A 14,550-nucleotide genomic window follows, 5' to 3' on the forward strand; every position below is an offset into this window, starting at 1 on the left:
TCATTTTCTGCCCTGCATTTGTCAGTTTCAGAGAAATGTTTTTATTTTTATTTATTTATTGTCGGTTAAATCATCTAACTTTGATCTTTAAGGCGTAAAAAGCTCCTAAACTCGAGAAAAAAACAGTTTTTGTGTCTCCAACTAGTTTTGAATGAGCTCTTTAAACACTTGTAATTTCAGCAGTTTTTTGCTCCTTTTTGCTTATTTCTGCAAGTTTCAGCTTTTCCTGATATTTCAACTAGTATTTAGCTGTTTTTATGATAATTTTAGCTTTTTTGGCTAATTCAGCAAAAATGTGCTTGCTCCAGTTTCGTTGTGTAATTTAATCTTCTTTCTGCTTTTTAGCTACTTTTCAGCTGTTCTTTTGCTAATTTCAGCTTTTTTCAGATAATTAAAAATGTTTATGCTTGTTTCTGCTTCTTTCAACCTAACTGGACAAATGTGTTCTTTCTGCTTTATTATGCTAATTTCAGCTTGTTCTACCTTTTCAACTAGCTTTTTAGCTCATTTGATCTGTTTTCAGATAAATTCAAGTTTTTCGTGGTAGTTTCTGCTATATCAGCCAATAAAATTCTTTATACTAATTTATTTCTTCTTTCTGCTAATGTCGTCTTATTTATGAAATTTTCAGCTTTTTCTGCTATTTCAGCTACTATTTTAGCTGTTTTTAATGATCATTTTAGCCTCTTCAGCTAATTCCAATTTTTTAGCTCATTTCAGCTCTTTCCGCCTCCTTTTTTCTGCCTTTTCAGCTACTTTTCAACATTTTTTGTTGCAAATTTCATTTCTTTTTAAATAATTTCCTATTTTTTGTGCTCATTTCTATTTATTTAGACCTAATTCGGCAAAAAACATGTCTTTCTGCTTTCTTTTGCTAATTCAGGCTTGTTCTTCCATTTCAGCAACAATTCAGTTTTTTTTAAGCAAATTTCAGTTGTTTTTCAGCAAGTTCTTCAGCATTAAGCATTCACACTGCATTTTAGCAGGAAATGCAAATTCTCTAGATTAGAAATGACTTTAAAATACTTTTCGTCTGATTAAAATGAGTTTTCCTTTTAAATCTGGTGCTTCATCTTTTGTCCTCCACTTGTTCATTTTATTTAAACAAAAACAACAATAGGCTGTCGTGACCGAAGAAAAGCACAGAACAGAAAATAAGTGAACAAACAGCCAAAGAAAACCAGAGACGGCTCTCAGAAGGCCTCAAGAACTGATCAAGACCACCTTTAACCTCCTAGGACCGGGCCATCCACATATGCAAGAGTTCAGGTTTTAGGAGGTTAAAGATTACAAGAAACTTTTGTGAATGGTTTTCTCTAAACAGCTAAAAGTTCAGGTAAAAATAAAAACTTTAGCTCCTCTAAACCCACCTGATCTCCAGCAGCTGAGTCGCCAACTCATTAAGCTAATGCATGTTTTTAATCCATCTGAAATTCCTGGTAAATAATCTGCGTCGGTGTTTAAAAAAAAAAAAACGAACCAAAAGAAGCAGTCGCTGTCAGACACTGAGGCCTCACAGCTGCAACTTTAGCTGATTTCTCTCAACTTTCTGAAAGAAAAGTTTTATTCAGCTGAAACAACAACCGGAGTCTTCATTTCTAAACATGCCTGTGTGTGAGGACAACGTGCGTTAGAGACTGTAATGTTGCATCTCCCTGTTGCCATGGAGATGATACTGGATCTGCTATGATTGTCTCTCCTGCTGACAATGTTTGAGTTGTTTTTGTTCAGCGTCAGTCAAACGCTTGTTTTTTACTCAAATATATGTTTTTTAATTTCCTCGCTCAATCTGATCTGAGCTGGAGCAGGACCACAGGTGGAGCTAACAGGAAGTTCAGCTCCGTCTTCATACAGTAACATGGGTTTATGTGTGTGGGCGGAGTCACAGAGATTACCAGTCGGATTGGGATTAACATTGTACTGTCCACACACACACACACATACATGCATATGTGCTGAGACAATTCAGGACGAACTGGGTGACTTATTTTTTTTAAGCATTATCAGCCCCGCCCCCACCTTTACACACACGCACACACACACACACACACACACACACACACACACACACACACACACACACACACACCCACACACACACACTACACAAAAAGGCTTAAAGCTCTGAAAACCCACCCGTGTGAGTGTCAGACCACAGACATTAGAGCAGCAGCCCCCCGTCCTGCTCGGGCACCGTTTGGACCTGGAAGCAGAACCTCTGTGATTCTGAAGAAGGGATGAGATCTTAGTGGACCCCCCCACCCAGCCCAGCTGAGATGGAAGGGGAGCAGCGAGGTTACCCACAGAGGAGTGAAAGAATCTGCTCTCGAGAGGAGAAGAAGAGGAGGAAGACGTCCGGTCACTCCAGCAGCTCACATGGTACCAGCTCTGACCCGCTTGGTTCTGCCAGCAGAACCAAACAAATGATGCCAGAGGTTTAATGTTCTTGTGTCCACGCTGCTGTCTGATGAACGTGGAGGATCTGCTGAGTCCAGCTGGGCCCTGACCTCATTGTGTAGATTTATTCTAACAACCGGTGGATTTTAGAGGTTTATCTTTGGTTATAGGTCGTGTTGAGTAAAGAACGGTGAATATTTGTGTGTTGTTCTTTTGGCGTCTTTGTTCGATGCTCGAGTTCGTCTGTTTTGTGTCCCAGCAGCTCGTCGCTGTCATTATGTAATATTGTGGAGAGGCAGGATAATCTGTCCGCTGCCTCTCCCCTCCTGAACAGTTTAATCTCCAAGCTGTCTGTGCTTTCGTCCTACAAGCCTTTTTGTTTACTTTCTGAACTTCCTCCTCCTCCAGACGACCGCAGCTCGGCGAACAGCGGCCTGGATGTGGCCGACCGGCTCACCTACCTGGAGCAGAGGATGCAGATGCAGGAGGATGAAATCCAGCTGCTGAAGATGACTCTGGCCAACGTCCTCCAAAGGCTCAACATCTCCAAGGAGAACCAGGTGGCTGCTGCAGGAGGCAGGAAAACGCCGGGAGCAAAAGGTGAGCAAAGATCTGACTTCAGCTGGTTTATGTGTGATTTCAGGTATTTAACACGTGTTTCGTCTTAATTTGAAAGAACTGCTTCTGTTTTGATTTGAAACCATTTTATTGTGTCAATGTTTATGAAGCACTCACTCTATTGTGATCCATTTTACTTCTGTACATTTTTCAGCATCTTTCTCGTTCCACAATTTTCGCACTGTTTCAACACATCATATCAAAACTTTCAGCTCGTTCAGGACAATCCTGCTATGACTTTTGGTATTGGTGCAAATTTAGCTTTTTAGCCTTTTTTTTTTTTTTTTTAGCCTTTTTTAGCCTTTTCTGCCTTTTTTTTTCCTCATAGAAAATGAATTGAGCTCATTTTTTTTCATCCTTCCTATCTTTAGATGTGTTCACAACATTTTGCTGCTCCTTTCACATTTTGTTCTGCTTCAGCTTCTTTCAGCTTCCTTGTGGAAAAAAAAATTCAGCTACTTTCAGTTGTTTTTTTAGTTGTTTTGTGTTCCTTTCAGATTCTTTCTGCTAACTACAACATTTTTGTGCTTCTAACTTCTCTCTGCTAATTTCAGCTTGTTATGCTCCTTTCAGCTTATTTCTGCAAATGTCAGCTTTTTCTGACAATTCAGCTACTATTTAGCTGTTTTTATGCTGATAGCTTTTTCATCAAATTCCACATTTTTTGCACTCATGTAAACTTTTTTCAGTCTAATTCAGCAAAAATGTGCTCTCTCCACTTCCTTCTGGTACTTTAAGCTTATTTATGCGTTTTAAGCTACTTTTCAGCAGTTTTTTGTTGTTGTTGCTAATTTCAGCTTTTTTCAGATGATTTCCATTTTTCTAATTCAAATTCAAATTCAAAAATAATTTATTAATCCCAAAGGGAAAAGATTTGTTGTTGTAACTCGTTATTATCATTTCATTAAGAGATGATGTTTTGTGCTCATTTCTGCTTCTTTCAGCATAATTGGACAAACGTGTTCTTTCTGCTTTCTTCTGCTAATTAAAGTTCTACATTTTCAGCTACTTTTTTAGCATTTCTTTGCTAATTTCAGCTGTTTTCAGATAAATTCAAGATTTTCATGTGAATTTCTGCTATTTTCAATTAACTTTGTTATGCTAATTTCAGCTTTGTATGCTCCTTTCAGCTTTTTTCCTGCTATTTCAGCTAGTATTTAGTTGTTTTTATGCTAATATTAGCTTTTCAGCTTATTCCACATTTTTAGCTCATTTCAGCTCTTTCCGCTTCTTTATAGTAGTTTAAGCTTTGTTCTGTATTTTAAGCTACTTTTCAGCTGTTTTTTGTTGCTAATTTCAGCCTTTTTTTTTTTTAGCAAATTTCCAAATAGTTGTGCTCATGTCTGCTTATTTAAACCTAGTTCAGTAAATATGTGTTGTTTTTTTGCTTTCTTCTGCTAATTTTTATTTGAGCTAATTTTAGCTGTTTTTCAGCAAGTTCTTCAGCAATAAGCATTCACATTGCATGTTTTGCAGGAATTGCAATTTCTCTAGGTTTCCTTATTTTTAATTTTCCTGCAAGACTTCAGTCGTCCTGGGTTGTTGTTTTAGCTCTGGTTTCCTCCATAAATGCCAAATCTGTTCGAAGGTCAGAGGTCAAGACTGCTGCTCAAACTTTGCTAGAAATGTGCCAAACTATCAGCCAAGAGTGTGCACAAAGATTTGTTTTCAGATATAAAAGACTCAAACTTTGCCTTTTAATTTAGGAGAAAATGGAACAATTAAGGACCATGTTAGTCATTTTAAACGCCTAATTTTAATATATATATATTTATAAAATCTGCAATAAATCAATTGATTTAGAAACAAATTAACTCCTGTTTAATTAACTTTCTACTTCCTTATATTGATTTGAGTCTGTTACTTAATAATAGTAGCTACTTCTTAAATACATATAATATATAATATAAAGTATTTATATGAAATGATGGTAAATAAAACACAGTATCACACTGTATTCAGTTTGAACTCGGCTACAAAGCAGGCGTTATGGAAGGTGGGGTAGATGAGCAGCCCGACAGAAGTCATGGACACTTAAAGTGCAGTGATTTCTGCAGGGAGGAGAAAAGACTTGGTTGTTGACAGCGCCGGTTCATGACAAAGATAAAAATCCACTGAAGGTTTTAAAATTACCCTCACCGCTATGTTCGGTACGACAGTTAAGCTGAATGAAGAACTTACACCAGAAAATAAAGCAAACAAATGTTTTAAAACGTTTCTTGGTGGAGAAGTTCAAGTATCTGAGCGTTTTGTTTCTGAGTGATGGAGTGGGCGATGGATCGATTGGTCGGGCCTCGCCCTCAGTAATGAGGGCGTTGCGTCGGTCGGTCGCGGTGAAGCAAGAGCTGAGTCGAAAGGCAGAGCTCCTGATTTACTGGTCTAAGTTCCTCATCTGAGGGTTTGAATCTTGACCCAACCAACAAGATCCTGAATACAAGCAGCTGAAATGAGTTTCCTTCGTAGGGTGATCAGGGTCACCTTAGAGACCGGGGGAAGAGTTTCGTCATCTGGGGGGAGCTCGGAGTAGAGGTGCTGCTCCTTCACATTGAAAGGAGTCAACCATAGAGGTTTTCTCACTGGGAAGAGGAACTTGCTGGAGGGATTGTGTATCTTCTCTGGCCTGGGAAAGCAGAAAGTGTCGCTGGGGAGAGGGTCTGGGTTTCTCTCCTGGGCCTGTTCCCTCCGTGACACGAACTCCGATAAGTGGTAGAAGACAGAAGTGGAGATGGAGACTGTTGTTTGATTTCTAACACGTGAAAAGTAAAAAAAACACTACCGTACTTAACTTTACATATACAGTTGAGTCTTAATGGTGCTTCTCCTTTAGATCAACAAATGAACTTTGAAGTAAATTCTCACATTTGAGAGGCTAAATCAAAACAAAGGTCACCTGACTTCATCATCTTCTTCATATTGTGTGTGTGTGTGTTCCCGCAGCCCGGCCCGTGTCTCTGGCTCTGCCCTCCAGACCTCCCATCGTGACCTCCAGTGTTGCTTCTCTGAAGAAGAGCTCCACGCTGCCCTCGGGCTCCACCACCAGGAACTACAGCCCGACGCCATCGCGGAGGTGCGTCGCTCAGTGCGCAGGCAGACAGCTGGAACAGAAAATATTAACGAGGGAATGTGTTAATTAGCTTCTCGTCTCATTATTCCACAAACTAACACCTTTAACACTTCCTTTAAACTCAAAGCAGTCACCTCGTCCTCTTCAGTACATTTCAAGTGATATTATTAGAGCGTGATAATCTCTCCATGACTCCTTATTGTGCTGTTGTTGTAGCTGTAACTTTAGGCTGACATGATGACGTAAGATGGACAACTAGCAGAACAGGTTTTCTCTCTGTCTTCTCTTTTCTCCTCCTGTCCTCTGTATTCTTTATTTTTCCATCATTTCATGTCGTTATTTTCCTTTTAGTCTTTCTGTATGTTTGTTTTTCTTGTTTTCAGCGGTGCGAGGAGCCCTTCAGGCGGTGCTAAAGACGGCACTAGAACACGACTCAACTCTGCAGCCTCGACCTGTAAGAAGATTCCAGAAAGGTAAGGAGGTGACTCCTCCTACGTTACAAACGACAACAACAAAACAAGTTTGATGTTAAAAATCATCCTCCAATCTTTTTTAAATCAAATCACATCTAAATTCAAATAAAATTATTTAGCTTTAAAGTAATTCTCCAATAAAATTGTTTGAACTACTCAGAAAAACAAGACCTGCTGTACCATTTGCAGGTCCTTAGGTAAATTGAAACGTGTCGCGGCAACTACCGTACTTTCCACCATACATGTCGTACTGCTGTATAAGTCGCATCAGTCCAAAAATGCCTAATAAAGTGGAAGACCCCCCCCCCCCCCCCCCAAATAAGTCGCTTCGTCGTATAAGTTGCGGAAACGTGGGCCGGTGTTGTGCCAAAAATCGGTTGGCTGCCAAAATGGTGGCCGCGGGAGCATGCACAGGAGGACTTTAACAAGAATTTAACAAGGTTAACACTTAAAAACAATTACTTGTTTGCTCGAAATTATAGTAAAGGTGTGTCTCAGTTAAACTTTTCCTTAATAAATAAATGACGATCAAATCAGCTGCATTTCACCTGGGCAGTGCGTCGAAACGCAGCTGATTTAACGTTTGCTTCAGGAGTTCCGGAGTGAGACAAAGATGGCTTGGTATGGCAAGCCAAGTGTCTCATTATTAACCACTTTTACCTATTAATGAGACACTTGGCTTGCCATATTAGTCGAGAGCCCTCTAGTGGCTGAACATGGCAGTGTTGAATATTTTCCGTGTCAGAATGAATGAAATCGTCAGATCTCAGCCAAAAATTGAGTTATAAATATGGAGAAAAAAAACGTATGTTAGTCACTTCGGTGTACAAGTCATGGGACTTGCAAATTTATGCAAAAATGTGTAACTTGTACGGTGAAAAATATGGCATATGTGCAGGAAGTAGAGGTGCTGCTGGGGCTACAGCACCCTCTGTGTTTGCAGAAACATAATGCAAAATAACTCAAAGGTAACTAAATAAATAGCAGCAAAAACCACCAACAAAAAAAAAACAATATTTCTTTCACAACCTTGTTAGCTGTAGCACAGTATACAAATGACAAATAACAGGAACTGAATCTCTTGTTATTGTTCCTGTTTAACTACAAGTTAGCATTTGCGCTGCAGCACAGCTAGCTGGCACAGAAAGCGTACACTCCATTTTTATTTGGATGTCAGACCTTTCTAATTTTCTATTCCAGAAAATCAACTGAAACCACTTCAAAATATGGGATTCCTGCTCCAACCTCTAAATCCAACATGATGTGTGCATGAAAAGTTGTGATAGCTGCAATAAGAACTTTTTTCCCCCATTGGTTTGTAGCTCATTAAATCAGTTACACACACATTCCTGTACTAGATCTAACATGAAACATGTTTCTGTGTTCTCTTAGTGCATAAAATACAGAGAAATACATTGTAACAAGCTTGCATAGCTAACAACTGTTAGCCTGCACAACTAGCTTTTTGAGTTGCAGCTGGAGCAGGATAAAGAATGTGACGTCATTCCCGACTTCTGAAGTCAATGAAAGAGTGCAGGCTGTGTGTTACTGATTTAAAAAGACAGGCTGACAGAAGTTAAAAATTGTTCATAAATGCAGCTAGAAACACTTTTTGTGTGTGGTAGCCCTATTGGATTTAGAGGCTATACATGGTTTGTGAGAAACCTCAGATATTTAGTTGAATTCTGTTTTTTGGAGGCCAATCAAGCAGCTCTCAGCCACTTGCAAGCGCTCTTGGCCACGCCCACTTCTCCACTCTGCATGGAGAACAGCTGATCAGCTGCAGGAGGAAACTTTTTCTGCAGCTGTGGGCTGCACAGAGGTGCAGCAGTTGCTAAATAATTTTAAATAATTTATTTTAAATAAAAAATTAATGCCGATCGTGCGGCTCATCCATCAATCAGCCAATTGTGTGTCATGTCCAATCTTTTTTGAAAAACTGCGGTAGAGCGAGTCCGTGAAAAACAAACCACGAGGTAGAGAGGGACAATGTTTGTTTTTGTTTTAACCCGTTTGTGGTATTTGTTTGGACAGATAATTACTGTGGATGTTGCAGGTTGTAGGGAGATCCAGAAATGGAGACCAACACAAGAAGATTTAGAAAACTAAAAGATCTAATGATCACCAGACAGTACAAATCAAAAAGCTGGCACTGGAGCAAAAAATTAAAAAAACTGAAGCACAGACTGCAGGGGACAGAGGACGGAGATAATAAATGGACTGGGTTTGACGAGACAAGAGGGAACAGGTGAGACCAATTATATGAAGAACAGGTGTGGGTGGGCGGGGCTGACCGAGGAGCAGGTGTGAATGGTGACCCAAAGATATAATGGGAAATACAAGAGTTCTCCAAAATAAAAATAAAAAACCCACACACAGAGTAAATAATGGCAAAAACAAACTTTAAAAAATCTTCACAAAAACAACCGTAAACCACAGATCCTGATATTAAAATGCGTTTTTTTAGCATTGGGTGTTGCTTTAAAACTGATTTTCTGTCGCCATGATGAAATAACTCCATCCTGCCGTTCTGTAGAAGAATTTTGTGTCAATATTCAACATTTAGAAGAGAAAAGCTGAACATCCCTCCAAGCTTCTGATTCTCTGTCGTTTCTTCTTGTTGCTGCTTCATCTTGGCTCCAAACGCAGCAAGGAGGCTGCAGGAGGTGCAGGTGAGATAACCACACCGTGCGTGTTTGTGGTTTCTTTATATAACTGGCTGCATTAGATGCAAAGTGACAGGGCTGCTGAACACATAGAAAGTTTAACTGAATTGCTGCTGTGATCTTATTTAGCTTGTCTGAGTGAAATGTGTGTGTGTGCAGGGACAAGGCGTGTGACGCACTGCAAAGGTAGGCTTCACCCCTGACAGTAAAAGAAATATATTCTAATATTTAGTTGACAGAATTTGTGCATGAGACCATTTTTTAAATTTTATTTTTCACATCTCACATTACTCGTGTGTTCCCTGCCTCTTTTCTAACCCCATCCCTCCTTAATCGTCCACACTTTGTACCGTTCCACCTGTCTGACATCCTCCTTCACCACTTCACCGCTTCACTTAGTGACTATGCAGATCTATCTGAGCCCCCTTGCAAGAAAGACTGGGTCCTCTGAGGCTGTCGGGTCTGCGGTGCCCACCGACAGGGGCCCCACGGATGCTCCCAATCTTAAGAAGCGGGGCAACAAGCCGGCGATGAAGAAACCCCCGCCGTCCTTCAACTTGAACTTCCAGAAATCCACAACCAGCACGAGCACCCAGCAGGACACGCCCAGCTACAGAAGCCCCATCAAGTCTCCCAGCCAGTACTTTCAGATATGTTACTGACAAACACAAGAAACGTTACACAAAGCTAATCTTGTACGACCAGAAGCATCTTAAAGTCTGAAGTCTGCCTGCAACTGAGACTGCTGATGTAAAAGAAAGTGTTCAAGCTCTGGAAACTTGTTTTTTTTGCTTAGTCTGGGAGTAGTGGAAAATTTTAGTCATCGTTTAGCTTCTTGAGAACAGTTTTTGTTGTTGTCGCTCTCTGAAACCTGCATGACGTCTTTCTGCTCCGTCGCTCAGCACCAAGTCTGTGAGCTCAGAGGGAAACAGCCTAATCTGCCTCCACGTCTGTTTACTTCCATGTCTTTTGTGTGTTTGACCAGAGCTTCCACCTCATCAGAAAACAACAATAAAAAACCTACAACCACAAATGAAATGTCTTTTTCCCCCTGCTGTGTCAATATTGTCACGTCAAGTGGCTGCACTGTTCTTAAACACGGTAAGACGTTAAGTGCAGGCAGTGATGCACTTCTCTGGACACTTTTACACAAACTCACAAAAACTGGTTACATCACTGCTGTGAGCTTGAAAAAAGCTGCTTTAAAGTGAGAGTAAATGTATATTTAATTTAAACGCATGCACACTTAGGTTAATTAGACTGTCAGGATGGCACGGTGGCTCAATTGGTAGGCATGCAACCTCTCAGAGAGAAGGTCACTGGATCAAATCCTGGCCGGGGGCCTTTCTGGGTCCAGTTTCCTCCCACAGACCAAAAACATGCATGTTAGGCTGATTGGTAACTCTAAATTGTCTCTAGGTGAGAGAGAGAGAGAGTAAATGGTTGTTTGTCTCTGTGTCCCTGTGATGGACTGGAGACCTGTCCAGGGTGTCCCCCGCCTCTCACACAGTGACTGCTGGATATGGGCACCAGTGACCCCAGCAACCCAAAAAGGAAGAAGCGAGTAAAGATAATGGAATTACTGTTTTTCTGGGTTGAACTTTTAGCTAGTCTTACAAACTTTAGCATTCAGGTTTTGTTCTGCTAAATTTAGCTTTAAGCTACTGTTTTGGTAGTTTTAGCTTTTAATTACTTTGGATTAAATTTTAGCAAGTATTTAATTAGCATATTTTAGCACTTAGCTATGGTTTTGCTAAGTTTGGCATTTAGCTACCATTTTTGTGGCTTTAGCTTACAACTACAGTTTTGCTGGCTGTAGCTTTTAGCTGCAGTTTTGATCAATTTTGCTCTTAGCTATGGTTTTTAGCAATTTCAGCATTGTCAATTTAAACTTTTAGCTATTGTTTTAGGGGTTTTATTTTTTTATTACAGTTTGGCACGGTGGAGCAGTTGGTAGAGCTGCTGCCTCTCAGCGAGAAGATCGCCAGATCAAATCCCGGCCCAGGGCCTTTCTGGGAGGAGTTTGCATGTTCTCTCTGTGCATGCGTGTGTTTTCTCCAGGTACTCCAGTTTCCTCCCACAGACCATTAAAAACATGCATGTTAGGCTGATTGGTAACTCTAAATTGTCTCTAGGTGTGAGTGAGGGAGTGAATGGTTGTTTGTCTCGTTTGTCTCTTAGCGTCCCTGTGATGGACTGGAGAGTAGACCTGTCCAGGGTGTCCCCTGCCCCTCGCCCAGTGACTGAGTGACTGGGCACCAGTGACCCCTGTGACCCCAAAAAGGAAGAAGCGGGTAAAGAAAATAGATGGAAGAATTACTGTTTTTCTGGGCTTAGCTTTTACAAACTTTAGCATTCAGCTTTTGTTCTGCTAAGTTTAGCTACTGTTTAGGAATAGTTTTAGCTTTTAATTACTTTGGGTTAAAATTTTAGCAAGTAATTAATTAGCATATTTTAGCCTGGCGGGCAGCACGGTGGCGCAACTGGTAGAGCTGCTGCCTCTCAGCGAGCAGGTCCTTGGTTCAAACCCCGGTCCAGGGGCCTTTCTGGGTGGAGTTTGCATGTTCTCTCCGTGCATGCGTGGGTTTTCTCCGGGTGCTCCGGTTTCCTCCCACAAACCAAAAACATGCATGTTAGGCTGATTGGCAACTCTGAATTGTCTCTAGGTGTGAGTGAGAGAGTGAATTTGTCTCCATGTGTCCCTGTGATGGACTGGAGACCTGTTCAGGGTGTCCCCCGACCCTCGCACAGTGATTGCTGGACATGGGCACTGGCGACCCCCGTGACCCAAAATGGAATAAGCGGGTAAAGAAAATGGATGGATGGATGGATAGAGACTGTTATTTCCTGCTGCAAACCGTAAGATGCACTGAACAATTTCCTCTGATTTCGTAACCTCTTGGTCTCTGTCAAACGTCTCAGAATGATTCAGAGTGTGGACAGTAAACCAGATCACATCACTGGCCTCAACTTAAGAAACATCATTTTGAAAATCTTGTCAAGTTTTATCTTCTTACTCATTTTTTAATGCTTAAATGGACAAACTCCCGGCTCAGACAGAGGAAACTGTAAAGTTCCGTTTGTAAGATTTCCTCAGAACAAACCGCTTTTTCAGCACAAGGGATTAAAATGTGGAAATCCCTACCTGCAGGTTTGAAATTGAATTCTGACTCGAATCATTTTAGCTCCAGATCGAAGCACTTTCTGAAGGAGAAGCAGCTCTGTAGTCAAGAATACCCCCACCCACTCCCCCTCCTCACCCAATCTTGTTTTATGTGTTGTCCTAATGATGTAATGTTTTTGTCTCCAAATAAAAACAAATTTCTCAGGATTTCTCACAAATCCTTAACAGGAGCCAGAAAAGTTTCAGCAGTTTTAAAAAAAAGAAGATATTTAAAGCAGATACATTAAATGAGTGTTAAGAGTGATGAAATGAGTAACATCAGCTCACAGTTTCAGCATCCTCCTCCTGTGGAGATAAAAGCAAAGCGATCCAAATTCACCCGAGATTAACATTACACCATCACATCTGTAGGAAATGAAGTGATTGAGTCAAAATTACATTGAGTGTGTTATTTTTAAAGTTGCACTCTTCATCGTCAAAATACCCCAAAAAGCTAACCTTCAGGAAAATTACAGCTAGTGGTGTATGTACAAATAAGCTCAAAATGGACTCAAACATCAGCTTAGAAATTATTATGTTCTATTATTATGTAAAATTACAATAAAATTCTGGACCAAATATGTTTTTTTTTTCAATAACTGTTAAGGTGTCTCTAGTGAAGCTCACTTAAGACAAATCTTAAAGACAAGCAAGGTGTCAGAAATATAAGAAAAAGAAAAGAAAAAGAAAAGCTATGGAGATTAAGCATTTTTTCCCCCTGGGATTAATCTTTAATTGATGAGAATAAAAATAACCCCAGGTTTATTTCAGTATCATAGCTAGTCTAATGAAAAATCCTATCTCTGTTGATTAATCTATCCCTACATCTATAATCAGTGATGAGTTCATGAGATTCTTTATATATCAAATTATTTCAATTAGGGAAAAATTTCAAACCTCCCTTCCTACTATCGCCTCTGGTTCTGTATCAGATGAGACAACTTTAAAAAATGTCACTAGAACCTGATTTATATTTGGACTGTTTTTTGTCTAATGGCACCATGGTACTGTTAGTGGTGTGGTTCAGTTAGTGGTGTGGTCTTGTTGGCAGTGTTAGCAGATCTTATTAGCAGGTTTTTTTAGCAGCTTGATGATATTAAGGACCGCAGCAGCTGCCTCCCAGACTGTCCGCCAGAACCGGGTCTGGCAGACACAGAACATCCAAGGTTTCCCAGAGGAATTGAACAGGTCCGTTGAGTTCAGTCCATGCTGGCAGATGGAGGATCATGGAGACAGCCGCCATGACAGGCCGGAGCCTGAGCCCAAAGCTGGAAGGATTGAACCACGATGGCAAGGCTGCGACACAGAAAACTCCACAAGTGTGTTGCGGTCACACCCGTACCGTGGATGTGCAGTGTAGGCGCAAAAACAAAAAGCAACAGAAATGAAAAAGATCGAGTGGAAGTGGTGCTCCCGTCACTTATACCACTCTGTGGCGCACGTGACATCAGAATAATCTGTTGTAGCTCTTTGAAGGATCTCAATTTGGAAAAATACAGTTTAGGTCTGTCAGGACTGACAAGCTAACAGGCTAATCCAAATGGAAAGGCCAAACTGGATTGCTGTCATTCTCAAAGAACCCTAGGGTCAGACATTTCATATTAATAAAAATATAAAAAATTAATAGTTGCCCTGCTATGAAATTTTCAGAGTGAAGTTGTTTTAACATGTTTAATATTTAATCCACTTTTAATAACCATTTTTACTTTTTGGAGCCAGGTTTTAACACAGGATTATCAGTTGCTGTGTCCCACTTTGCTAGGGAAAAACACAAAATTTCATAGACTCACAAATCACATAGCTGAAAGATGTGGTTTATGGAGAATGCACACATACTAAAAAATATTGTTGCTATTAATGCTGACATTACTAATAATACAATAATACAGAGTTGGCGTTCATTTGCACAAATTTCAGGTATCTGGTTTTATTTAGATGTTTTGCTGTGGAAAGACACTGGTTTAATTAAGAGTTGTGAGCTTATACAGCAAGAAAACTAACAGACTTTAAAAATATCAGTCATTGTAATTGTGAAATTACAGGTCAGATAGGCTTATGTGATACTTTACTGATATGGAATTAATAAATTATGGTTGAAAAGACCTCTAACATATTCATAGATATCTAGGGTCAAACCAAACTAAATTTTATTAGAAAGTAACAGAGCTG

At 40.2% G+C, this 14,550-nt stretch overlaps 2 protein-coding genes across 3 annotated transcripts in view; one reads left to right on the forward strand and one right to left on the reverse strand.

Moving 5' to 3' along the window:
* The window catches only part of LOC119418476 (echinoderm microtubule-associated protein-like 1), a 14,714-nt gene extending 4,798 nt beyond the window's left edge, over positions 1 to 9,916 (forward strand). The window contains exons 1-7 of one of the 2 annotated variants that reach the window (XM_037685765.1): positions 1,896 to 2,379; positions 2,806 to 2,997; positions 5,953 to 6,082; positions 6,463 to 6,552; positions 9,202 to 9,224; positions 9,378 to 9,404; positions 9,618 to 9,916. In XM_037685765.1, coding sequence (XP_037541693.1) covers positions 2,277 to 2,379; positions 2,806 to 2,997; positions 5,953 to 6,082; positions 6,463 to 6,552; positions 9,202 to 9,224; positions 9,378 to 9,404; positions 9,618 to 9,880 — 828 coding nt within the window. In that variant the 5' untranslated portion in view covers positions 1,896 to 2,276 and the 3' untranslated portion in view covers positions 9,881 to 9,916. Of the gene's footprint in view, positions 1 to 1,895; positions 2,380 to 2,805; positions 2,998 to 5,952; positions 6,083 to 6,462; positions 6,553 to 9,201; positions 9,225 to 9,377; positions 9,405 to 9,617 lie in introns of those variants that run through there. The other variant, XM_037685764.1, reaches the window with a different exon arrangement.
* The window catches only part of fermt1 (FERM domain containing kindlin 1), a gene marked incomplete at its 5' end in the record, with an annotated part of 928,370 nt that overhangs the window by 823,299 nt on the left and 90,521 nt on the right, over positions 1 to 14,550 (reverse strand).

The sequence above is a fragment of the Nematolebias whitei genome, chromosome 12 (assembly GCF_014905685.2).
Source record: "Nematolebias whitei isolate Nwh7 chromosome 12, NemWhi1, whole genome shotgun sequence".
Lineage (NCBI taxonomy): Eukaryota > Metazoa > Chordata > Actinopteri > Cyprinodontiformes > Rivulidae > Nematolebias > Nematolebias whitei.